Source organism: Solea senegalensis, linkage group LG21 (assembly GCF_019176455.1).
Source record: "Solea senegalensis isolate Sse05_10M linkage group LG21, IFAPA_SoseM_1, whole genome shotgun sequence".
Lineage (NCBI taxonomy): Eukaryota > Metazoa > Chordata > Actinopteri > Pleuronectiformes > Soleidae > Solea > Solea senegalensis.
The window spans coordinates 3488092-3515945 of NC_058040.1; the positions used below are offsets into that span (position 1 = coordinate 3488092).

The 27854-nt window shown below is 39.5% G+C and overlaps 1 protein-coding gene across 1 annotated transcript; it reads left to right on the forward strand.

Annotated features, from left to right (window-relative positions):
• Nucleotides 1-184: 184 nt before the first annotated feature.
• On the forward strand, nt 185-26698 carry cwc27 (CWC27 spliceosome associated cyclophilin). Its single transcript, XM_044053574.1, has 13 exons — nt 185-406; nt 524-620; nt 1012-1124; nt 1295-1438; nt 1545-1643; nt 1725-1828; nt 2437-2506; nt 2884-2963; nt 3040-3076; nt 3159-3337; nt 15690-15793; nt 24446-24555; nt 24710-26698. The coding sequence occupies exons 1-13, from the start codon at nt 365-367 to the stop codon at nt 24941-24943; spliced, it is 1413 nt and encodes a 470-aa protein (XP_043909509.1). The 5' UTR covers nt 185-364; the 3' UTR covers nt 24944-26698.
• Nucleotides 26699-27854: the final 1156 nt, after the last annotated feature.

Sequence of the window (27854 nt, forward strand, 5' to 3'; positions counted from 1 at the left end):
AGTTTGTGATAATATTGTTAGTATTTTCTGTAAGCAGCAACATTATGAAAGGATACAATCGGGAATAAATTATTAAAACGTATTAAATATAGTTTTTTTTGTTTTTTTTTAAACTGTCAATTGTCGTTAAATATGGAACTAGATATTGTTTTCATCGATAACCCCCCTTGTTGTCAGGAATAAACAATACGAAGAAGCCCACAGTAATAACCAATATGGCTGTAGACAGAGAAGTATAAAATGTGTTACTTGAAAACCAAGCTGATTTAACACATTATCCACCGTATTACATTACCGTCGTGTTTAAGAATCAGTATAAAAAAAGTGTTATTGCTTTAGCCAAAAACGGAACCGTGGAGTCAGAATGAGCAATATTTATATTCAAGAGCCTCCAACGAATGGAAAGGTGAGCGCGTTTTTTTTTTCAATTGTAATCTCATCCTTTTTTAAATGTACGTGTTTTATGAAAGTTCTTACAGTTTTAAATGTGCTATTCATGCCCCATTTTATGATCTATCCTCAGGTGCTGATGAAAACATCAGCAGGTGATATTGACATCGAGTTGTGGTCCAAGGAGGCTCCGAAAGCATGCAGGAACTTTGTGCAGCTGTGCATGGAAGGTAAACACATAAGTGAATAGCTACCTGTCAAATGAATCACAGTATTTTCTAACAACGTGTAAAACTACAGTGAAATCACTCACTGTTTTTAAACTTCACACCTTTTAAACATTGTGCTGGAAAAAGATTGATCTTACAAGATCTACAGTACCTTTTTAGCATGTACCATGTTAAATATTATAATCACATTTTAAGATATGTAGATAACAAATAGAATGCTGTTTGTTATGAGTTATCTGTAGAACATTCTGTTATGATGGTGCTGTTAACATTCATTCACAACAATCTGAATACACAGTAAAGAATGCAGTCATTGCCTTGGCATCTTGTTGGGATGACTAATGAAAAATCTACCAATTACATGTTGATAATTATTATCTCTGTGTTATAGGATACTATGATGGCACAATATTCCACAGATTGGTGCCTGAATTCATTGTTCAAGGTGGCGATCCAACTGGGACGGGGACAGGTGGAGAGTCCATCTATGGTCGTCCATTCAAGGTTAGGCTGCTCTCTATTCTTTTTTATCATATTTATTGCAGATTCAGACGCGTAAACACTCAAAATATCAGCATACCTACCCTTATGTCATCAAGAGAATATAGCAGATATTATCAGGAACTTTTACTTATAGGACTGAAAGTGAATCTTTGTTTCTGTTCAAATTTCAGGATGAATTTCACTCCCGACTGCGCTTCATTAGAAGAGGCTTGGTTGCCATGGCCAATGCTGGGCCACACGATAACGGCAGTCAGTTTTTCTTCACTTTAGCACGTGCAGATGAGCTCAACAACAAACACACCATATTTGGCAAGGTACGTCTAAAGAGCTATAGCGATTCTCAAATATGTTTCTTTTGTGTAAAAAGTGTGTCCTCAGCTAAATGTATTTACAGGACCTCCCTTTATTTCAACATTGCAGGTGACAGGAGACACGGTTTACAATTTGCTCAGATTAACAGAAGTCGAATGTGACCATGATGAAAGACCTCTAAATCCTCACAAAATCAGAACCACTGAGGTATTTTCTCCATCCACGTTACACCCTCTTAGTTTTAGTGATTTAAAAACCTAAGCACAAAGTGTCTTTTGTCTCTGCCAGGTGCTTCACTCTCCTTTTGATGACATTGTGCCTCGTGAATCAAAGAAAACCAAAAAGGAAAAGGAAAAAGAGGAGGGAAAGAAATCACAGTCCAAAGCCACAAAGTGAGTGTTCACACTTCATCTGTCGCTCTGACTGTTCTTATCACTGCACGCTGTGGTTGCTGGAACCCTGCTGTATACATTTTTGTCACAAGCAACAGTGTGTTTCGGTTACTAAACTTTTTTATCAGTCTCGGCATTTACAATTAGGATCATATTTTGTTTTTTCAAACACTTTTTCAAAACAATACTGTACTTCCAGATGAAGTGATTAGATGATTTCCTTATCTGGACTATTTTTGCAGGTTTTCCAGTTTCATCAGCATCATCTAATTTATTAAATAATGTAACATTTATTTGAACAAGAACAATGTTACACTTGCTTTTTTTCTGTTATTTATTCACTGACAAAACAGCCCGACCTCTAGAGCCTCTTTGTGGAGTTCTGACGCCTGGTTGGATCAAGTGCTGTGTGATACTGTAACATATTCTTGCTGATTTACTGTCAGAGCCTGCGCCTAAGAGACTGTCACTCAAAAACAGTCTAGATCAGCGATAGTTGTTAGTATATGGAGCTATTTAACACAAATTTGCAGTAACAGATTTCACCAACAGCAGCTTCAAGTATTGTTTTTGATGCTTTGGTTCTGACATTATCTTGATTGTTTTAGGAACTTTAGTCTTTTATCCTTTGGAGAGGAAGCTGAAGAGGAAGAAGAGATGGCGAGTCAAGTCAGCCAGGTAAATTATGTGTAAACAATTATGTATATATTTTGTTCACATTTTCCACCAAGCTACAGGATGTCTTGTTTCATGTCTGTCTAATTTTGGCAAATGATGGCATCGACTTGGTGCTAAAAGATCTAGTGTTAGCCTTATGTGTAAAACCTGCGCGCATGCTCGATAAAACTTCATAAAGTCACTCGAGTTGTATCCACTGTATTTATTCTAATAACCCTTCCAGAGGCGAGTTTATTAAGCTATAGCAGGTTGTTAAGTAAAAGTCTGGACATGCATTGAAATAGAACTTTTTTTTTACAAAATGTGTAAAAACAAATGATGTAGGAATAGTTGTGTACCCTTGGTCTTAACGAGTTTACTATTCTCTGTTTCTTTAGACTTTTAAAGGGAAAAGTAAAAGTAGTCATGACCTACTGAAAGATGATCCCCAGCTGAGTTCTGTTCCAGCAGTTGATAAGTATGCACAATCACTTATTTATCAATAATCCTCGATTTGTCTATTTATTAATCACTTTATATTCCCTCATTTGAAGGAAGAAAAAGAAAGGAACACCAGGAGAGGCAGCTGAGGTAAGTCAGACCATTATAGTCTTTTTTTTTTTGTTCCCAGAAATACCTTTATTTAATTGTGAATTTCAACGTGTTCCTCCAGTCAGATGAGGACAAGGTCGAAGGTGATGCTGACAGTGACTTGGACGAAGACGAAGAATACGATTCTGATCAGAAAGAGAAGATGAGAGACCTCATCAATAAAAAGCTGAAGAAAGACAAAGGCACAGTAGTGACAGATGAGCCCAATGAGGAAGACCGAGGGAAGAAGCCAAGCCGCAGGTAATGACTAAATTACTTCTTCCCAGAGCTTCAACTTTCTTTTTTTTTGGTTTCAAATAGTAATATAGAGTACGTCATATACAGTAGATGTTACCTCTGTGGTCATGGCATCAGTGACTGCAACAAGTGTCCCCGAGTTGTTGATGTACTTGTAATGAAGTATAGTAACCTGAGGGGGGAGCTGTTGTACTGTGCAGTACAGTGGAGGTGAAACACTCTGAAAATCACCTTATCTGTTAAATTACAATAAGATTAGAGTATTCAGTCCTAAGGTTATGGTCATGATAGTAGATCTTGTTTAGTGAATTCATACCAGATGTGTTGTTTTTTGATCAACTGTCCAAAACCCTATTTAATATCAAATCACCAAACTTAAAACAAAGGAAACGTTTTCCAAAAAAGTTGATTTTCACTAATTGGACAGTTTCCTCCATCTATTGCCTCCGCTTTTTTATGAGTTTATGTTGCACTTTTGAACAGATCTAGAAGAGATGACCGAGTCCTCTGATGTTCAGACACCAGTAGACTCAGACACACTGAAAACAATCATTAACATCTATTAATTACTGTCTCTGTGCAGCAGGAAATCCTTCCTCTGCAGTCATGTTCTTTCTGCTGGAGACAGGGTCGGGTCAGATTGCCACAGCAGCTTCAGTAAAGATTGATGTGTGTTTTATTTTAAAAACATTGGGTTGATTTAAACTGGAATTTACCACATTTTACCGTTTAAAAATTTGGGAATCATGGGTTAGGTCACTAGGGTTAGCTTGACAGGCCACGAGCCCATCACTTACACAGTTACTCTCACACCTACGGTAAATTTAGAATCTTCAATTAACGTATGCCCAATTTGGAGTGTAGGAGGAAGCAGGAGTGCCCACAGAAAAACTGTCGAGACTCCACACAGACAGGCCTTGATCAAACTGAGACTACAGCTAAGACCTGTCTTGCTGTGAGGCACCAGTGCTGACCGCCTCATCACCATGCTGCCCAAATCAGAACTAGTTAAATATTTACATTGACATTTCTGATATGCATGTATATGATTAAGATGGAAAACATGTCCGCTTAAACAACTTCTCATGTAGGTAATCAATTTTTTATTTTAATTTCGTTTTTAATATCAAATAATCACACTGTATCTCTTCATCCCGAATGGAAACCCACCAACACCCCCGATGTCTCTGTCCACGTCTCGTCACTTTCACACATACACACATACGCGCACAAATATCTAAGTTGCAGCTCAGTGGACCAACATCAGTGGACCTGCTATTTGAAACAGGAATGTTGGCACTCAACACAAATTACTTAGTGGGCTAAAGTAGAGGCAAACCGTGATTGTGTGTGTGTCTGTGTGTCTATGAAAGAGGTGAAGCAGCGCAAAGGGAGTGAGTGATTCTGTGTGTGTTGAGCATTTATATCATATCCTCCTAAAAGCACACATCATAGACTTACCCTTCTCTCATTAATGCTAACGTGTTTATCCTGAGTGACAGCCAGCATAATCAGGCAGAATGTAGCACATTTAATTCAAGCTTTGATTGTGTTCCTAGTGTGATTTGTCTAGATAGGGCATCAAAGAGCAGGCTGGTAGGTCAAAATCAGACAAAAAGTGGCTTTGGCTGAGCTCTGCTCGCTCTCCCACTTTTGCTTCCAGTAACTCTGTGGATAAGGAGGAACACCAAGTGGTAATTAGAAACTTGGAGGGGGGAAGAAAAGAAAAGAGGATGTCAAAAGCAGCCATTTATTTCAGTTCAGGCTGATTCATTTTGCTAATGAAGGACTCCTTGTCTTGTCTTTCCATCAAATTCCTCCAACACTCACTTGTGCGGCATATAACATGTGAGTGAGGGACAGCTCATCGGAGTGTGTAGTCAACTAAAGCCTCTTTCATACTAAAATTAGCAGGTACACATTTGACTTTTAAACCCAAGTGAAGCCACTAAAAGGGTAATAAAATCTACTACCATTGGCAATGGTTGTTTTTGCCCTGTGGTGTGAAGAATACCACAATAGTCCTCACTGATAATGCTACTGTGGTATTTTACTACTATTGTTAAGGTCAGCGTTGTCCAAAATGAGGCCAGACTTATCTACAGAAAAGTTATATATATATATATATATATATATATATATATATATATATATATATAGAGAGAGAGAGAGAGAGAGAGAGAGAGAGAGAGAGATTCATAAATATCCTAAAAAAAATAATAACTCCATGTCAAATCTAAAATTCAATTAGATGGAAATAAATGATATTGAAAGCTTTTAAAAATAAGAATCCCTACAAACATTAATGCTAGCAGCTATTCTAATGGCCAGAAGATGAATGTGTGTCATAGTGATGAGCCAGAAATGGCACTTTTTTGGCAAAATTAAAACCGAAGAAGAATAAATTAGCGTCTTCAGCCATGTTTTATGTTCACACTTATGTTGATTGGAGCTGAAGCCGTTAAAAACATTTGAAGCGGGAGTGAATGCTGCTTAAACATATTCCTCCTGATAAAAAAAACAGATTAACACTGGATTAAACAGTTTTTTTGTCACCAGTGGGAATGGAGTGTCAGTCAGGCCTCTGTCAGTGGGGGAAAAGTTACGATGCTGGCTGTGTCTCTCTTTAAGTCAGTGCTGTTGAGACAACCTTGAAATTAGGAGTCTCCTTGAAACCAAAATAGCTTTTACATCAGGTCAAAACAATCTTGTGTTGCTATCCAGCAGCAGCCAGATGATATTCCACTGCAATATTCCATGATTGCAAAATGCTTGGACGTGCTCACGTTTGTGTGCGAGTTGCCAAATAATGGACCAAGACAAATTTAAGACTTTAAAGATCACAAGTCACAACTCAATTAGACGAGGTCCTGTTTTCAGTGAGTGTGCCTTCAGCTCACTCTTATGTTGGATGTTAATTCTGGTTAAGCTCTTATGCTCTCACAGTTTGACACTCCTCCTTTGAAGTAGGCCTCTTTAGGGGAGTTCTTTCATAAGAGACAGTACTGAATGAAGTCCCAATAGCAACGTATGTGGTAGTCGCCACTTTTGTTAAACCCGACGGGGCATGACTGGGGAAGCAAAACGCTTCCATATGGCTGTGGGACACAGTGTGAGCTGCTTCTGCCAGCAGGACCTGGCTCCCTCTGCTGTCTCTGGTAATCGCTTTTCACTTACTGTGGCCTGAAGATAATGACAGAAGTGCACTTCACTGCACTTCCTGCGCATACGCATTGATGATGTACACAGACTATGGCAGCAGACCATAATAATACAGGTGGGATTATTTTTAATAGTGTCATTTAATATGTAGCTGCTATCACATCATCCAAACGATGTCTCATTTAGGAATAAAATGCGTGTGCACAATGGACAATGTTAATGCAAAATGTGTACATAATAAGTGGCCATAAACTTTATGTAGATATATATACAGGATAGTCCGATAGTCGTCTGCGATGTCTAAAAACTCGGCTATAGTTTACGGATAAAATATTCGGATTATAACCATTATGAAACCTGACAGTATTTTTTATTTTGATCATTAAGATTATGCAATTTATGTTGAATAATTGGTGTGATTTAAATGACAGATTATTAAGCCATGTGTTCATAGAAATTTTTGAAGCAATAATTGCAGTGTTAAAGTCGATTATTGCTGAAACTGACGATTATTTTCATAATCAATTGTGGTTCATCGATAACTTGTTTGGTCAATCTGTGTTTCTCAAACTGAAAATGAAGACGTTTTTTAAATGTCTTGTTTTGTCCATAAACCAAATGTATTCCATTTGAATGATTTTTTTGTTTTATGGAGCATTTATCAGAGATTGGCACAGTGCCCCCCGCGACCCTTATGTGGAGGATAAAGTGGCAGAAGATGGTATAAACCAATTGATCAATTATCAAAATGACTAATTTAGTATTTGTATTTGATTAATCAGCTTAGAGAATTTATTATCTGCATTTAACCCATCCTCTACTAGAGGACTTTCTAGTTACAAGCCAAGTTCCCTTTCCACTTGGCCATGGGCTGTCCTGTAGGAACCAATTGATAATTAATTAATCATTGATAATCTATAATATGGCATTATTATCAGTCTTTATTGGTTAATGATGCATTTTTGTGGTAAATTCAGATATTTTGTTCAAGGTCAAAGACCTGAAGCAAAAAATGATTTTCCACATCGGACCAAAATGCCCATCCTAAGTTTCCCAAAGCCTAAGATGATACTGGCAGACTTCGTGAACAATAGTCTAAAAAAAACAAAAGAGTTTCAGTTTGCAGTGAAAACAGCAGTAAAGCAGCAAATCCAATTGAAATAATCAAACCTAGTTGCTGCTTTATTTTCTCTCAGTCATTAATCACTGCTTTTCTTCATCTTCAACTGTCTGGATTTGGTCCTCGTTCCTCTTCGCAAATCTCTCTCTCGTAGCATTGTCGTCAGCGTGGACTTGAATGAGAAATCAGACACTCATCGTATCGTACCGTGTCGCCGTTTCCCATGTCGCTGTGCGTTAATTACCTGCACCTGTCTCTCGTCATCGGTCACAACCTGGTGCGTTCTCAGGCGAAGGTTTGCGAAAGATCAAGAAAGCTGGGGAAAACTGCTTGGAATAATTCAGTTCTTGGCAGTGGGGTTGTGTATGTTTTGGAACCTCCAGGTTTACACATCTCTGACCCGCTGTAGTACGTCTGCCCCCATATGGGGCACTTGCTCGCTGGACTGAGTTTCAGACAGTAATGCATGTCCAGGATGTTGGGGGTTAGGCTTTTTTTTTTTTGAAAATTAATAAAAACGCAGCAGAACACTTGGAGTGCGATCAAAGTCGGCGTTTGATTCTGAAAATGTTTACTTTGGCTTTTGTTCTCAAACAAGCGAAAATATAGGACATTTACAGCTGAATGTAAACTCTGTGAGATAAAACCTGATATTAAGATAGAGATTAATTGGCTTCTACCGCGCCAACTGATTAACAGAAGTGCAAAGGCTCTGGTCAATAATTGTGAGGCAGATGAAGCGCTCTGTCAAAGAGGAACCTTTGGTCCACTGTGTGGGTAATGTGTTGCTCTAGATCACTCTGCAAAGTCATGCAAATTCCTGTGTTGAGGTTGGATTCCTCCACTGCAGCTCACAGTTCTCCTTGGCTTTTGACCAAACCGTGGACTGCCCCCCAAGCGGAGCTCACCCAGCCGCCTTGTTATTCTAGCACATTCATGCACATCACTTGCTCAGTCATTAGACTGCTTTGAATCCACCATAGCAGGCAGAAGCCGCCGCCACTGCTGCTGCTGCCATCCTTGAAGCGTACTTACACTAAGTAAGACGTGGTAAATTTGACTCCTAAACATATACTTGACTTGTCACGTTCACGCCGTGGCTATATTTTAAACTTAAGAACTCTTTGATTTCGTCAGGGACTACATTTCTTAAAGTCACTTTCTTGAAGGGCTGGAAAATGAGAATGCAGAGAAATCCAAAAAAGGCAAGGACGCCTGTTTTGTGCATTTTGGAAAACTACTGAATTTTTGATGAACCATACAGTCATCACTGTACTATTTTTAAGGTTGTCGAATTCCTGTGTCAGCCTCAGACTCCTGCCAGACAGAGTATTAAATGCAAGGCTCTGAATCATGAGAGACTTCTTGGTTTACTGCCAATCACTTCATATGCTTTCTTTATGAAAAGTTAATCATCCACAGCTCTCTGGGTTTCTCTCTCTCTCCTTTTTTTTTTTAGTTTTCTGAATCAGTGACAGTAGCTGGCAGCCCCACAGGTAGACCCAGGCTGCAGGGACTGGCAGGGAGTCACAAAACTGATTCATTTCACTCTGTTTATCTGGTAACTAATGATAACAGCGATAACAGAGCGATTTCAAGTTTTTTAATGATAAGCAGTCTCCTCTCTTACATATATGGATGTGATGTATAGGTGGGTGGTTGCATTTTATAAATATGATGTAGTATTATTATTATTATTATTATTATTATTATTCTCTGGGGCAGATAGTGAGTCACAGGCATAAGGTTTATTCTACAAACTCCTCTAAATCTTCCATTAATTCCATTCTTCTGATGTTGCTGTTCATGTGTACTGAATATAATGATGCTTTTTTAGTGGACTGCTTATGAATGCATACCTCATGTGGACTGAGATGCACTGGCATTTCCCAAATCTATTGTTATCATTGTAACACATTTCAAAGTGGTTGGACTTATAGGAACAAAAAGTGTATTTGCTGCTGCCTTAAAAATGCGGGTGAACTCAACTGGACTATACGTATTGTTGTTTAGCATTTATGATTTGCATTTTAAACACATTTTGTAGTGTATATTTGTTTGTGTTAAACCTTCCTATGTTTTAATAACTACTATCTTAGTCATGACATCATTAGTCAATATGGTTGTGGAATTATTTAATAAATATTGCACATTTAAAACAACAGTGATGACAGAATATACATTAAATTCAATCAATCATTTAAGTAAAAAAGGGATTTACTGTAGCACCACACAGCATTTTTTTTAAAGAGTCTGTCTGTAATCTAACCGCTTTTCCTTTGTAAACCTTTTTATCTCCTTTTAACATACTTACTCTCAAATGGCACATAATTAAACAAGATGGCCAAGGATGGAAAAGCTGGTGCAGTTAGCTCCCGGTGAACCCAGTATTATTATTATTTACTGACCTCACTCCAAGCTTTGCCATTTCAAAATGAACTTCCATCTGGCGCTATGAATTCTGCTGAATGAAAAATTAAACAACACATGAGGACACAGAAAATGGGGGAAGATGATTCCTTTACCCAATCGGCATTCCAGAAATCAAAGTAACCCAACTGCCCCTTTTTTTTCAGACATGCTATTTCAAAATAGCATTTTTGTGGCCAAGAGAATCTGTTAAAACATGGATGATCACCATTATACAGTGCAGTTGTTAGCAAGTGTTAACGTCATAAGGATGAGTTTAAGGCAAATGTTGTTTCTTTTTTTATTTTGATGTATTTTATTTTAGGTTTTGTCCAAATATGAGGGTAGTATGAAGAGCGTATTTAACAGTCTTTGCATTACAGCCTGAACTCTCATCAGCAATAACACAATATCATGTAAAAGTTGACTTATTGTATTTAAAAGAAAAATCAAAGATAAGTTTAGTAATTTAGTGTCATCTAATTTAGAGTTTAACCAGCAGACGGAGCCGGCAGGTTTATCTGTCAGTTGTACTCTGCTCAGTTGGCCACTATGTGTAAATAAATAATTAAATAAAAAATGTTGTATTAATGTTAAAAGAAATAATTGCCCTCCAAAATCGAACATTACATTGTCCCTGTCTGAGCCATGTGACTATCCAGTTTACTCTGTATTTTGATGAGAAAAATGTGAGTCATCCAGACAAGTCAAAGTGTGTTGAAGCGAAAATATTTGCACTATTCAGTGTTGTGAGGTGAGGGTCCCAGGAGGAATTTCTGCTGAGCCCCAAGGTGTGTCGTAACAGGTGTTGTTGGGGCTTTTCCTGTGCTCTCTGGCCTCTTTCTCTTCATTGGCAGTGGGGTTGTGGAGCCGATTGTTTGGCCGTTGCCTTGGATGCTTCTCTTGTTTTCTGAATGGCAGCATGTTAAGGCAGGCAGAAAATGATCACTCACTCCAACACGTTGCTCACTGCAGAAAATATCGTATGCGCGTATGAAAGCTGACCTCTCAGTCCTGGAGAAAAAGGCCCGGTCTCTGCCCAAGTAAGAGCCTCAAGTCGTGCTTGACACATATTGGAGTAAATTAAAACATACAAGTCATGTCGAGAAGCTTCCAAATAGAGGACATGAGCCTGTGCAATTATGTACCCACAAAAAGCTGCAATTTAACTAAATTTAATTATCACTCGTTCAAATCTCACTCACTAAAAACCACAATCCGTCAGAGCTCATTCAGGCAGACATGCCTCAACTCGATACTCTGTGTTCAGTTATGTGTTTCATCATTAAAAATGAATGAAAGTAAACTAATTAAACAATAATACTGTACTGTAATACTGTACAGCAGTTATTAGGGTTATTATGGCATTTTTGGAGCTTCTAATGTGTTAATCTGCTCCCAACTTAATGTCGCGTCCATGAAAATTGCTTAAATTTTCCTTCAAAATATATTGTGTACACCACGCTCTGTGAGCTACATGGAGGTGTAGTGGTTAGCACTGTTGCCTCACAGCAAAAAAGACAGAGGTTCGCAAACCGGACCAACCAAGGGTCTTTCTTTGTGGAATTTGCATCTTTTTCTGATGTGTGCGTGGGTTTTCTTTAGGTTCTCTAGTTTCCTCCCACAGTCCAAAAACATACAGAGGTCAGTTGGACATTCTAAATTGACTGTAGGTGTGTATGTGAAAGTGAATTGTTGTTCATGACTGTTATGTTTACCCTGTAATGTACTGGCAACCAGTCAAGGGTCCTCGCCTCTCACCCTCAGCCCCATGAAGGTTAGTAAGGCAGAGTGGCCCTTTGACATGTCACAGTCGGAAAATCACAAGTTTAAATCAAATTCCTGATGAGTCTTTGTGGCCTCATTTTCAGGTTGCATGCTATCACACTGTCCTGACTATGGGTGGGTCAATTGAAATTGTGCAATATGATATTCCGGGGCAAATATCATGATGATTCATAAATTAGATCATATTGATTCATAAATGAAGGCGCTTTAAAGTTAACAGTCCCTACCAGTTTCACTCGCCAGGCGTCGCTACTTGATGTCTCCTCGTGGTGGCGCTGCTCAAATGAATGAGGGAAACCTGGGCGGAAGTTACGTGGCACAAGATGAAAGAGATAACAGCAGGATAATGGTGGAGAAAGCTACGTTAAGAGATGCCCCATCCATGTTCAATACAGAGACTTTATGCACTTTGTTCTCTATGTTGTGAATAAGTCGAGATTTCCTGCAGAGACATTTTGTTTTCTTCAGTTAGACAGATATCGCGATGTATCACTTTATGATTGTCTTGCAGTATATTGAATATCGCAGAATCATATCAAGTTGTGATATTATCATCATTATGGATCATGTACTCGGTGATTCCCACCCCTAGTTCTGACTTGTTAATGTGATCAGTAACACCAGCGCTTTTCCTGCTAAAACATGTCAAAATGGCTGCTGTACCAATGGCCCATTGGTATTCTCTAAACATGGTGACAGATGTACATGTTATAAAGCTGGTGGTTTTTGTTGATTATATTATTCGGCCTGCGGTAGGTCTGCACGGACAGAGACGATGTAACGTTACTCATATGCTGTGTTCTTCATTTGAAAACGGGTCCTCTGAAGCAAAATTATCAGACCTGACTGAGGGAGCTTTTATTGTGTATACAGCAGCGCAGGAGTGGGCAGGGACAAGAAATTCTCAAGGAATAACAAGGAATTCACTTCTGAAACTTGCCATGGGAACTTCAACCTGTTTGCAGCTGTCTTGCTTTACTAGCTCAATGTCGCTGTTGCCTCTTTCCATCTTGACATGAAACTATTCACTTCCTGTGTGCAGCACAGACATGTCACTGCTATACGGAGACACAGAGAGACTTATTTGGAACTGATAGACGTAATTGTGTGAACTCTTTGACAATGATTCAACAGACATTTGTTCATTTTTAAAAGTTGCACACTACAGTTTTAAGTCCTCACAAAGGACGCATGATGACGTTCTTTAAGGAGTTGAATTACCTCAATATAAATAAACAGTCTTGTGTGCAGACCATCACTGACTTACAGCATTTATATTCATATTATTTTGCCCACCTACTGCAGTAATTATACATTTTAAATCAGAAGAGAAAGTGGCCATATTTAGTTTATATGGATGCCAAACAGTCTGTCTTGAATCCCTTTGAATGTTTTTCAGCCCCGCTCTGATTTGTCGCATATGACTTGCATTACCATTACTATATGTAAAATGTGTCCCAGAAAAAGAGGTTTGTTGTCATTGCTGCTAGACAGAGCTGAGCAGGAGGCTTCCTCACACAGGCCAAGTCTGACCCTGCCAACCACTTTGCTTTGCTCTTGGCAACTGGAGTCTGGATTCAGCTGCAACATTTTTTTTTTTTTTTAAGCAAAGCAGAGCACTAACAACTGCATGTCTGACTGATTCCTCATGTGTATCCTCAGGAGCAGCAGGGAAGCTAACGAGGAGGAGACATGACATCAAGTCAGCCACAGCTGTTAATATTTGTAGAGGCACTTGGAGTTAAAAATGTCACTCAGTTTGATGCCTCGATGCCTTGCTGCAGACAATGTCGGAGAGTTAAACCGAGATACTAACAAGACTGTTGGAAGGCTACAAACGCAAGAATGAAAGTTCCAGATAAAAGGAGAGAAATGGATATAAATGAATGTCAGTTCAGAGGACCAGATGTAAGAAACAAAGGCAGCCATTGTTTTGTCTGGAGACGCCTCGCATGTTTCTAGGCCTGGGGCCCAGACTGTGCAGCTTACCTGAGCTCTGTAGCTCCGCAAGCAGATGGTACGAAAACAGAGTTGTCGGGCAGTGCAAAAATATAATTTCCTAACATAACATTTCTGCTATGTAACTGACAGTAGTCTCAATCAAGTGAAAGGGAACAATAATCAACATCGCTGGCCTCACTTCAGACTCACATTTAGCCTTGAATGTACCGGGCTTTGCGCCAATGGATGCTACTTTCAATCAAGGATTCAAAAATGGGCCTTGGCCTTCCTCTGTCATCTAGTTAAAGGTTTTATAGCGGTTCATAAGGGTTATGGTGCCCGTAACACTTAATGTAGTGCAACTTTGGGAAAGGAATAAAGTTTTTTTATTACTGCTGCCACTAAGAGTATTAGACGGTTGTATATTTCAAGTTATCATGGGACAACTCCACAAAGTTAAAAGCAATACTGTCCTGTGGCTTCCAAAGTGTTGCTCCCTGCATTTTACCCACTGTTTATGCAGAGACTTGGACATGGGACACATGACTAGGTCTAAAGAATGGGACTACCTGACATGACAACTTGGCTTGGGGTGGAGACTGTGATTTAAAACATGGTTTTGGACTTAACTTAGGAGGTATTGGTCTTGACTTGAGACAATATTTGATTTGTTTTTCTTGACTTGTGACTCATTTTGGGAATTACCTTCAGAACATGTTGGTCTTAACTTGGGATTTTGCCTCAGAGTCTCTGTCTTGGTGCTGCCTCGACCAAAGACTTTAATGGGATTTCTTGTGTTTGACTGGAAACTTGACATGATGAGAGTTACCTAAATCAACCCTAACCTCAAATATGGATTGATTGGTTTTGACTTAGGATTACTACTTGGCACTTGAAGGTCTTGACTAAGGACAGGATTTAGAGTTTATTGCCTTAAGTATGGATGAGACGCATCAATCTTGGTCTGATAGTGGTCAAAATTACATCATAAAAAAAGAAAACTTAAAATCCGGTATGATCTAAAACACTTAAATATCACATAAATGTTTCACCAAGTAAGGACTGTGAAAACAGCAGCAGCATTTTTAACTGAGATGTGTCGTAGGCTGTGTATTTCTTTTTAATAGGAGCAGAATATTTGCTACACATTTGGAGCATTGTGTTTTGGCTGATTATGGCTAGGTAGTAATGCATCAGGACAAATGTGTTGTTAACAGCTTAGTGGTTTAAAAGATGAACTCGGTATTGACAGATAATCGAGGTTGCATTGATTTCAGTATCAGACACAAAAAAAGTGCTATCAAGCCATCCCTAGTTTGATTTTGGACTTCATTTTGGACTTCATTTTTGTCTCAGTGTTGACTTGGAACTTGACTTGACATGAGACTTGCATCTTTTCCCATAGGACTTCTTGGAAGTAATTTTGGGACTCTTTGGTCTTCACTTGGGACTTGACATTAGACTTGTCTCTTTTGACTGATGTCATCTTGATGTGGGATTTAACGCAGTTAAAATGTTATGTGACCAGATCGATGTTTAAAAGCACTTAACTACAGTATATATAATGATATAAAGAGTGAGAAAGAATGCAATAAGTGCACCAGGGTGATTACATTCACGATGACCACTGAATGACATCATTTTAATAGGATGTAAAAAAAAAGACAACCTTTGTTCTGAGTAAGTACTGCTAGTAGGACAATAATTACTCATCTGTAAACAAGAAACACATTGACAGTTGTCTGAATTGACTCTGCTCAACCTCCATCACCCGTCTGTATTTATCTTATTTTTGTAGTCATTAGTCATATTGTCTATAATCTGATGATACTCATATTGTGTAAATGTCATGCATCCCTATGTATATGTTTTTTTATACTGTTATATTGAACGTATTAAGCTTAAATGCTATATCCTAATTGTCTTTGCCTGCAGCGAGGAATTACGCAAAGAAGTGCGACAGCTGAAAAAGGATCTGCAGGCCATAAAGCAAAGGAAAGAAGAAAGTTTAAAACCTCCTGTTGATGAAGTCAAGGAGGGTGAGTAAGCGGCTTTCATCCCCCCCATATTTACGAACTGATGTGTGTCACTGTTGCGCAAGAATTCTGTTTGTAGAATGTACTGCACACGTCTCTAACCACAATTAGATTTTTTTTTTTTATTGATGGTTTAAAAAAAAAAGAAAAAAGTGTCTCTAAGGCCGTCTCTAAGACAGCGGTCTCTGATACATTCCCTGCTAATGGACACTAAGACAGGCAACCCTCTGATTTTGTCAATTAGCTGCAGACGACTTTTTTCTCCCCGCTCCCCCTAAAGGGTCTGCATTTTTGTGAAAATTGCGGGGATAAAAACTGTCGAGTGGCCACCACAGTTGCACGTCAAACTGTATGTGTTTGTGAGTTTACAGCTTTGGTCATTTTGTCATTCTGTAAAAACAAAAACAAAAAAAAACAAAAATCCCTCCCTCCTAAAGCTCCTCGAGTCTCAGACATGTCACGATGCAGTCACTTTTTGGATTTTTGCTGATGCCGTAACGCATTTTTGAAAATGACAGAAACCACTTAGGCGCAGAGCTTAGCTTGAGGTTGTGTTGTTGTGCAACTTAACACAATGGTTTTCATGAGGATGGAGAAGGGGGGAGGTTCTGCAGGAATCAGCCTAACTATGGGATTGCCATTAGCCAACATTTACTGGAGACTAGATTTCGTTGCTCAAACATTGTTCTTGTCTCCACAAACTCAGATGGTTTTGTGTTGCAGACAGTGAGTACACTCATGACGTGCTGCAGATTGGTTCAAGATTTCTGTGGTGATTTAAGGTGAAAGATCATAAACATTACATTGTTTTCAATCTTAAAGGGAGATTTCAGGATTTTTTTTAAGTGGGGTTGTCTGGGGTATGTGCACATGATCAGTGTCTTACATACAAGTGAATGCACTTTGCACACTTCCTGTGTCGAGAAGCAGATGAGGGTGGTCAGGAGTGGGCTCAACGAAAACATGGCAGCGACCAGGGACCATTTAAGACATCTAACAAAAGGCATACCCATTTAAATCTACATCAACTTAAGGCGTCGTTCAGATCTGGTATTAACATCCATCCTGAGTGATCTGATCACAAGTTGACAGCAATGAGTTCCAGTCTGAACACAGATCTGATCACAAAAAACACATGTAGAGGTGATTTGAGGACTCATGTGTCCACATTCCTGAGCTGCATGAGCGCCTCCTCAGCTCAGGTCCCCCGACCGGCCGCAGGTTCACAGTATTTTTACACTTCTCTGAGCTTCTATGTTAATTTATTTACAGCCACTGCCACAATATTAACAATGATGAACACATGGTTAAAATCTTCTTTGGTGTTCAGATTTATATATCTCTCTGTACCTTGACAACAGGCATATCTGTAAAGTCAGACTCATTAAAAACCTAATTTTGTTCTTGTTCATCTCTCAGTAGTACGGGTGTTAATGTGTCCACTATCTTAAGAGTAAAGCAGTTTAGAGCAGTTTACAAAGTTTGTTACTTTGTCCGTTAACAAAAACAATGGTTTTACCTCACAGAACACTGGCATTGGTGTTAAAATGTGTTCTTTTTTGACTCAAGTGTTTGCATGCCTTCATTTGAATTTACCTGAGCAACACATACTTACTAAGGGAGGCAGCAGCAGACCAGCATTCTAGCCCCAAGGTCCCTCCAATCTCTTTCACAGTATTTAGTCTCTGCTCAGGACCATTGTTTTGAGCTTTTTTGGCAGCACAGACACAGGCAGGAGTCTCTCTTTAAGAGTTCTTCATTACATTTCTATCTTGGAAGTGAAAGTTAATTCCATTAGATGAAATTCTTAGATGTCACGGGCCAATGGCCACTGCAGGGGAGACAGATGTCTGTTGCAGTCCCTATAAATCACAAAGCTCAGTGCGGCCACAGAAGAGCACTGTGGCGAGGGCTTGTTTTATCTCATCCCACTGGAGAAGCCGCACAGCAGTTCAAGCCTCAGACACATTAAGGAAGAGCACTGTCATCCCTTAAAGCTTAAATCATCCTCTTGGTGCTACTCTGCCTTCTTTGTGAAGGTCAATCGCTGGTCTTGTTTCACTCACATGCCGCTCTCCCATTGGTCAGTGTAGGTTAGTTTTTTGTTCATATGTGATGCATATAAATATCTGATTTGCTTTCTAATATTATAAAATAGAACATTTCCAAGTTATTGCATTTACAGAGAAAAGCAAAAAGTTAACATTTGAGAAGCTGGTACCAGGGAATTTTGGAACTTTACTAAATGAGTTACTCATTGTTCTTCAGTCATCTTAGTGATTCATCAACTAACTAACTAAGTAATTGTTTCAGGTCTAAAAGACTTAATGATGCATTAGATATAAAAAATGATGTGTTTAAAGTCCTACTCTATTAGACAACAACAGTGTAGACATTAAAGCATCTTTCTTTAAACCAGAATGAAGGCTTACTTTAAACCTTTATCAAACACAAGCGCTAAAGTTATAATATAAGCAACATTTAAAATGAAATGTTTTGGATCTAGTTGTTAATCTACTTCCAGTGGTATTAACACAATACTTTCAAAGTCACATAATCACAAACAGGTCAGAATGGTTGTTTTTTTTCCATTGTCTGTTTTTTAGCATAAATAAATTAGTATGCCACTGTTGTTGTACCTTTTATGGACATGTGTTTCCAAACTCTTTGGAAATAGAACCAGGAGAGTTTGAGCTTTCAAACAATGCATAATTTGTCAAGGTTGTGTGAAGACTGAGACTGACACGGACCAAAACACACTGAAAGTAGCACCACCAAGGCCAAAGCTTTCCACACATGGCATGGTGCATTTTTAAAAGGTGAATTACAGTTTATACGGTATGTATACACTATATAAAACATATATGTACATATATATATATATATATATATATATATATATATATGTATATATATAGTGAAAGGCTCTTTAGTTTATGGAAAAGTGTGTGATTTATTCCACATAACATCTTACTTCTACTTCTGTTGGCTGCCATTTGAATTCACCAGTCCATTTTTTGATTCACACAGGTTTGCCATTACTCAGGCTAAGGCACGATTGCAGCCAAAGCTAATGTGCGACTGTTTTCATGGCTGCCTGAAGCCTTGTGAAGCAGCTTTCTTGATTAAAGACTAACGGTGTGTATAGACAAGTGCTTGGTTGCACCTGTAACCACACCCAGCACTGATGTCACAGGGTCCTTGAGCTCAGACGGAGGATTTTGTCTTGATGGACTATGACTGCGAGTCTCCCCTCAGACAGAACTTGAAAACCCTCTTTACTAAACTCAGTCTGTATGTCTTTGGACGTGTTTGTGACGCCAAACATGTGAAAAAGAGTGTTGAATCATTTAAGGTGGATGAAAACTGTGAATTTCTCCCAAAATACTAATATCATTTCAACCAAATAAGACTTAACTTTACTAACATTTACACTGTCCAGATCATACACATTTATATTTAATTGAATTTAATAACAAGTAATGTGGTGGCATGCTTAATATAATATGATATTTTAGAGAATATTTGTTAATCTTTGCTTTAATATCACCACATTGGTCAGTAATGATAGAAAAGTATCATTCCTATATGAATGGTATGAGCATGAACGATATACTAGGGCTATGCAGTTAATCATAACTTTCAATTCTGATTATGACCCAAAACACAAACAAAAAACAAAATAATTGAAGCTAAATGATTATTATGTCAGTGAAGGTTCTCAGTCATTATTATTTTGTAATAATAAATGATTATTATTTTTATTCTGTGTGACTTCCTGTCCCGCTTGTCATCTGACAAATAGAGACACATTCAGTCCCCAGGTTAAACACTCCCCTTGCGTAAAGATATCTATACAATATACACTTATTTATAGTTATTTTAAAATTCAAAAGGTTCATTCAATATTTTTTGTTCAAAGCCACTTTTTATGCGCAATAAATTCCATTTGATTCAGGTTCATGTCAATGTGTCATCGTTTGGAATAAATCTTAATTTAAATTTTGACCCAAATCATCATGTCGAGCAGCCCTATGATATACACCAGGGATATTGTCTTAAAAATGTATTATTGGATATGAGCAAACATGCCAAGAGCCCCAGAACGATCGCCTAAAATAGAGAAGTTGAATAGGTTGCTACCTCCTAGTGCCCTCCCCGACTTTGATGTTTACTTATTTTACACAACAAAGAAAATGCATATATGCTGTGAAATGAGTAAAAATACAAAAAATGCTTTGTTAATTTCACTACAGAGGAGACTCCGCAGTTGGGTTCAGGAAAAAAAAGTTTATTTGTCGGTATTGGTATTGTTTATCAGCCCAAGCACCCGATATATCAGCAAATTGAATATAAAAACTCCATTTCCCTAATATACACAATAAATTATTATTCAACCATCATCACTTTAACTGCAGCACGTTCCCATCGTCTGGTTTTCCCCTTTTTTTGGCATGAGCGCTGAGCGTCACAAATTATGTGACATCATGTCTTTATCCCTTTTAGATTATTGTACAGGTTGTGCCAGTGTGCTGTGAATGTCTCATAAGGCTGGTGTCATTCACACTGTTGATTTTAAAGAATTATTGCTGCAGGGATATTACCTCGTGATTTAGTTTAGCTTGTTATTTTGTCCTCTCAACACACCACGAGCAGGTTTTTGAGCTGGTTAGTCAATTTCACTGGACACGTGTGAAATATGATCATATAAACGCTCTTTTTAGTTGCATAAGTGACGTTGATAGGTGGTGTTGACCTTAAAGTTCTGGCAGACAGAACTTTTTTGATGTTTCTTTGATTAATGAGCACAGTGCCACGCTGCTTTGCCTTTTTTCTGTAAAAGCTGTTAATGGTTGTACAGAGAAGAAGAACCTTTGGTGTTATGCAAGAGGCGTCTGTGGTCCACAGCAGCCCTGCGTTGCTACAACATCAGCGGTTTGATTTGTTGCTCCCTTGAACCCAGGTGAAAGGAGAGGGGAGGAATGTAGTTAGAAAGGCCATCAAACTCAAAGATAGTAGTGACAACAGCTGGAGAAGGGGTGATGTGTGTTCACCATGTAGGACCTGAGGGCATCATCAGTCAGCATCCAGCATGTCACAGGCTGCAGCAGGGAAGAAGAGCAGCAGAGGAGATTGCGGGGAAGAAATAGAGGGAGCTCACTTGCTGTGTCTCATAAATCATGAGAAAAAAAAATTGCCCCACCAGCAGCGGAGCAGACTTCTTTGAGGGGGGAAAAGTGTGTGACACTTAGATTTGCAGAGCTGCATTTGCTCAGTATTTGAAGTTTCCACATCCCGAAAGCCCAGAGAAACACGAGTAGTTTATGAGTTTCTAAAATGTCAAACACCTCCTCTGAGGGGAACGTCTTTCTTCCCCTAATACAACCTTTTCTTCTCTGCCAAACCGTCCTAGAATATAAACGGAGGATGTGTGTAAGTATTCCAAGGCTAATGTGGAATTATTGATCAATAACACTAAACATATCCTGCCTTTCCCTTTCCAGTGTTCATTCATTCATTCATCGTTACCAATATGTGATATAATCTGGACAGTTGCATTCACAACTAATCAATTTAGAGTGTTTAAGTAACTCTGCATGTTTTTGGACTGAGGAGTAAAGTGGAATACCCGAGGAAAACACACACACACGGAGAAAGGTCCTCGGTCGAACTGGGTTTTTGTTTACTGTAAGAAAACAGTGCATGTCACTAGTCTGCCATGTGGAGTTAAACTAAGCCATCTCCTAGTTATTTAACTTCATACTGAGTTAACTGAGTCAAACATGTGACTGATATCTGTCATCTCATCTAAAGCACAGAACTGAAATCCATAACGATCTAATCATCTGTTCTTTTTGGTAAGTGCTGCATAGTGCCAAGAAATTCTCTTTCAATCTAAAGTCTAAATGTATTCGATTTCTTTCTTTCCTGAAATTAAGTCACTCAAGACTTTTCTGCTTATATTTCTTCTGTATTTTTGTCCTAATTAGTACATTTTGGTAAGCGTACTTTTCACAGTTAAGCTCATGATAAAAAACAATAAACACACATTGGCAGAAAGTCATAACATTGCAGCTCTCACAAGTTTGAAAAATGTTTTCTCCATTGCATCATTTATTTCGTGTCAGAGCATCTAGTCAGGAGTGGCACAGCTTGGCCAGTGTGACGCGGTCCTGCTCTGGCCTTGGCTGTGTGTGTGTGTGTGTGTGTGTGTGTGTGTGACATCACATTTTGTTGTGGAAAGAGAGGGCTCCAGCAGACTTTGCTCACTGTCTGCCCCTCTGTGACTCCACTCTGTGTCTAAGCTGGGAGATTTACAGAAGCACATAAACTGCATGAGACACTAATGTCAGCACCCTGATTGTCTCCGTGTTCAGCCATGATGAGACACTGTTGCACCCACTGCACAGGGCGACAGTTTCGTGGAAAATAATTTCCCCGCTTCGCTTCGCCTCCACGCGGCTCCCATGACTGCAGGCTCTCTGTAGGCATTTGTTAACACACACAGAATTTATTTGGAACAGTTGGATTCTTCACTCATTATTGTCATTATTAACCCTTAGAGCATTTCGGCTGCTTTTTTCCATTACTATGTTTAAACATACAGTATATATACAGAGGCTATATGAATGTGCAATATAGAGTGTCTTATATCCTTTCTTTCAGCACAACCTAGGCAATCTGATGGAAAAAAAAAAACCTATATAAACCAACTATATAAACACACCTGAGCAAAAAAAAGTACTAAAACTGTTTAAAATCACAGTTCAAAGTTCACTTGACTCCTTTTTATGAACAATAACAAAAGAAAAATGCTGTATTTTGTGACTTCTGCGCAATTATCGCTACTTTATATCGTGACTAAAAATGTGAAATCATGACTAAAAATGAATAACTTTGACTCAACAACACGTAACAGAAATGTTTAAAGCCTGAATGTGTGACCTATAAACACACACCCCCAGGACGTCCATATAAGGAGTTGTGTATTATTCCCACGGCAGTTTACCATGGGTGCACCTGTGGCACTGATCCGTGCCGCATGAGCACTACGGGTTAATCATTATTTTTGATTATTTTATTGATTAATTGAAAGATAGCTATCAGAGAAAGTGAAGGAAAACCAAAACCACTTAACAATTAAATTAATTAAAAGTGACAAGTTTATGAAAGCTCTAAGTTCACAGGTTGTTACATTGTTCCTGAAGTTTTCAAAAAGTACATTTTTTAGTGGATGAAAATTTAAAGATCAAGTGTATAACATTTAGTAGGGTATGTTTATATGTTTGTTTGTATAAGCGCATAATCTCTTTGAATTGAAAATCATTTGGTTTTCGTAGCCTGAGAATGAATCGTTTTTTATGTACTGCAGGCAAGAACCCTGCTTTGCCTTGGCTGCAATCTTGAGCCGCCATGTTTCTACAGGAGCCCGAACACACAAACAATCATTTTCAAGGAGTTTGGTCATTTTTGCAGCCAAACTTCCTACATCCAACACAACCATCCGTTTTAAAAAGATTGTATTACTGGTGTTTGTGAAATCCCTCATTCATTCATTCTCGACCGTTTTATCCTCCACATGAGGGTGGGGGGGCTGAACGCCAGCTAACATGGGGCAAAAGGTGGATTACACCCTGCACAGGTCGCCATTCCATCACAGGACCAACGATCATTCACTCTCACACTAGGTTTAGTGTCCAATTCCCCTAATCCCCAATCTACATGTTTTTGGCCCATGGGAGCAAGTTGGAGAACCTGGAGAGAACCCACAGGTGGCCTTCTTGCTGTGAGGCAAAAAATGCCAGCCACACTACCAATATGTGCCCCCTAACTCACACATCAGTTTCCTATTTTTGTCCTGACACAGTGTCTTTGGTATTTCTTTAATCAAACCACATGAACAAAGTGCACATTTGCCAATGTGTTTTTTTCTTCAGTTACATAATAATGTAGGTCATGTCTGCATATGATGAAGTAAAAGGTTAGTAGGTCGGGGTCATCGTCCACTTCATCTTTGCAAAGGTTGGCAGAAGTATGGATTCCTGCAGAGAGTGTCAGTCAGAGATGAGAGGAAGGCCCGAAGTTGCCTCATTTTTCCCCTTTTCTTATTATCATGTTCCGTCACCGTCACAGCTTGACGTGCATTACTTCCTTCTGTCTTTTCCCTCTGATCATGTTCTGCCCATTTTAGCTGCTCATCTGTCAAGTGCCAAAACAGCAGTGTCAAGCACTGGTATTTCCTCTCCCCAGCAGTTGACGCCTTACAGCGTACATCAGAGAATCGTCCCAATTTAGTATATTTACTTTTGCAGCTGAGTAGATATCGAAGTTTCCAGGTCATCTAAATTGATGTATATATTGCTGATAGATGCAGCCACCTTTGCTTCATGGAGAGATCCATGGAAACACCATTTCATTTTTTGTTACATTTTGACCCATATTTTTTATCTACATATTACGGTCCTCCTCCTGGGCCATGAGAGAATGTTGTTCTTACTTGGGTAACTCGTTTTCTTGATGAATTGGTCAAAAACAATAAACCCTAAATAACCCTTAACAAAATCATCATTGACACCCAAGTGGATTTGTAGTATCATATACTTGGGCAGTTTTGATAATCTGTTTTATTGTGAATGTCTCTTTTTGTCTCTCCAGAGGAAAAAAAGCCATCCAATGAGGCAGTGGCTGAATACCTGGAGGGAAGAAAGAAGTATGAAGAGCTGAGGAAACAGAAACTGAAGAAGGGCTCAACCAGAGAGCAACAGGTAAAAAGTTGTCGTTATTTATTGCATTTGACTAATTGTTCAGCCACCATGATGTGGAGGATAGAGTAGGAGAAAGTGGAGGGATGGGTGGATGGAATTTTGACGCATTCACTAAAGACGTTAAATTGTCTTTTTTCTGTTTTTTGCCTTGCAGACACTGGCCCTTCTGAGTAGCTTCAAGTCCAAGTTATCTTCGGCCATCACTGACACTCCGGAGGAAGATGTGGGGGAGCTGGCTGAAGATGAGGACACAGGATGGTCAGTAAGCCTGATAAGATTAGCATGTTGTCATTTGTCTCCATTTTGTTTAGTTGATTTCATGGATCAATGTGAAATCAAGATCTCTCTGAGTGTGTTTGTCCTGAGCCAGACTCGTGTCCAACCATGACGTCAGTTTAAAGTGGAGAAAGTGTGCGTGGTGTTTAGTGGAGACGGCTATCTCCCAGGTGACAGAGTCATCGACACAGGAAGTCGTTTATCTTCATTGAAAAGATTGTCGTCAGTGCCATTATTCACACAAGCTCAGTTTGAAAAATAGAAATATGTTGTCATCGAAGAAAAAGTTCAGCGTAGCGTTCGCTCGTTGTGGATCTGTGTCGAGATCCAAGTCTGTGTCGGAGGTTTTCAACCTCCAAATGTTTCTGACTGAAAAATCTTGTGACACTTCTCAACAGCAAGACAAATAAACCCAGCCACCGTCAGTGCTCCTTCAGAAGCTCCACCTCACACATTCATACATAGTTCATCCTCTCATCCCTGGACAGCAGAAGACTTTTGAATGAATTTATTTTATTTCAGATTAAAGTATTGTACAGTACTGTAGTATACTGTATATGACCTCCCTATGCAAATGCCAAAATCAGAGAAGTAGAAGTAAGAGAAATTAGACATGACACCAATGTTCAGTCTGTGTTCGCAGTAACTTTGTGTGGCGCCGCAACAGATCCTGAGCTTTAACTCATCCCGTGTCTCACGGTCTCACAAAAAGTCGATGTCCACATTTAGTTAAAAATGACACAACATTTCCGAGGCTGTTTCTCTTCTTAAATTAGATTCTGACATCACAATTGCTAATATCACATCTGTCACGTTAGCTGAGCAAGAGTCAACTGTAGATAAACTGTGAGGAGGTCATGGGCCAGATGAAGCTGGTTTGTAGGCCAGATCCTGCCCCAGGGCCTTATGTTGCCCATATGTGCAACTATATCAATAGCCTACCTTAGTCATAGGAAGGGGTCATGACAACAAACGAAAGTGTAAGGTGCTTTAGACCGACATCGAGACTGGAGAAGGACAACGTATACATCAGTATAGACCATTTACGGAATACTTTTTCCATTTTACGTTTAAGCACGTCTTATCTGACATTACAGTGATTTCACTGCTTTTATGATAAACATGCAGCAGACCGAGTCAAATAGCTGGCGTGTGAGCTGCCCCGCTCAACTTTAAATCACTGACACTGTTCCCCCGTAGCAAATATTAGCAGCAGAGTCCTGCGGGCTCCTGGAGAGTTCAAGAAGCAGTTTGGCAAACGCATTGTTTTACGGACAGTGAATGTCGAGCGTGACAAGTTGGCACGAAAAAAAGCCCTTTTCATTAGCCTCTACTGGTTTTACACTGTTATTCTATTGATCCACAGGCTCGGAGGGGATTGTGTAAGAAACAGCTTATTACAATAGTGAGACCACTGCAAACTGAAAACCTCTTTGGTTTGGGGATGATGAACCTGACCGTTTAACAGATCTAGAGCTCACCTCAGGTTCTGATAAATGTGTGTGAAAGTTCAAGTAAGTGTGTGTGTGTGTGTGTGTCAAGGTGGGATTTCACCCCGCAGCCACCAGATTGGCCATCAGGAAATCGGCCCTGACGCTGTGTTTTCTTCTCATATTCTGTTTTTCACCAAAGATCTCAAAGTCTAACTACACAGGGTGAGGGGTTTGAAATGAATACCATGTGTTTGAATCCCAGCAAAGTGTCTGTGTGTGAGAGATGTAGAATAACAAAATCTGTAGTTGCTATTAGTCTCGAGAAGCCCCCTTGAAGTATACGTCTGTCTGCGTGTGGGGGCCCTAATGAATTTGAGAGAAGCCTTGGCTGGCGCTCGGAGCCTCTCCCGGCCGTAAGTCGCCTCACTGTGCCCCCCCACCGCCACCGACAGGTAGAGTGAGGAGGGAGGGAGGGAGGGAGGGACTGGGGCAGTAGCATAGCTGTCCTAGAAAAACACCAGTGGGAAGTCTGTGCCACTTAAGGAGCACTGCAAGCAGAATGTGGGTTACTACAGCTCAGACATTGGAAGTCAAGTCTGGGCCAGAAGAGGTAAACTATTCCATCTGTGTCTGTGTCTACACATTTTGACTCTCCCTCCTCACCCCCTCACCCTCCTCCTTGGTCTCTGCTAAGACACACAACCTCACAGGGTTCACACTTTCAATGCAAAGAGTCTCACCATCCCTCCTGTACTCCCGTATCTGCACCACCTTTTTTCTTGGGGGTGAGCAAGAAAAATATAGAGAAAAAGGCTTCTGTAGTCTTGCAACATGGCAGCACACTGTGGCTTTGATAAGGTTGAACTCACGTCTTGGAGCCACATGAGTCCGAGGCCGTACGGCCGGCGTACTGTCATCACTGAGACTGCTAGACAAATTATCAGAAGCGGCTCACTCACACAGCAGAAGTCCCACTGGGTCTGCCAGACTGTAGCCATGACATTCTAGATGAGCTGTCACAACTCCTGCCGTTTTCAAATGAACGCAGGAGAGAGCACCGAGAAACACACACACACACACACACACACACACATGCAAACATATCCAAACGGCACCGAGCCAGAGACGATGACTTCCATCAGGTTTGGGTATATGGTGGCAGCTGTAATGTAGGTTATCTTGGAGTGTGATTAAATGAAATGTTTGTAGGTTGGGGTCATACATCTTTGCAAAGGTTAACTCAATAATTATGTTGTTGTACAATTACCTAATTATATGAATTGTGGTTTTCCATTTTATACTTATATCAGAGCCGGGTCAGGTCATTTTGGACCGCCACGTTTTTTACAGAAGCCCATACTGGACAAACTAAACATCATTGAGTTTTGATGCTAACTGAAGGCTACATAGGTTCTTCAACACACTTGGAAGGGAAAAGAATGAGTTGAGATTGTTGAGTTTCAACATGAAACTTTACTAATAAATGCTGCTAAATTGTACACACTGTATCCTAAAAATCTCCATTCATGTAAAGGCCCAAGATTTTCATGTACACTTACAAGAACACCTGCCCAGGTGTTAATAGATCAG

Excerpts from the sequence above, each read along its gene's own strand:
- cwc27 (XM_044053574.1), top strand. The coding sequence starts at position 365 with ATGAGCAATATTTATATTCAAGAGCCTCCAACGAATGGAAAG. Across the intron at positions 407-523 it reads AGCCTCCAACGAATGGAAAG|GTGCTGATGAAAACATCAGC; the intron begins GTGAGCGCGTTT and ends ATCTATCCTCAG. Across the intron at positions 3,077-3,158 it reads CACCAGGAGAGGCAGCTGAG|TCAGATGAGGACAAGGTCGA; the intron begins GTAAGTCAGACC and ends GTGTTCCTCCAG.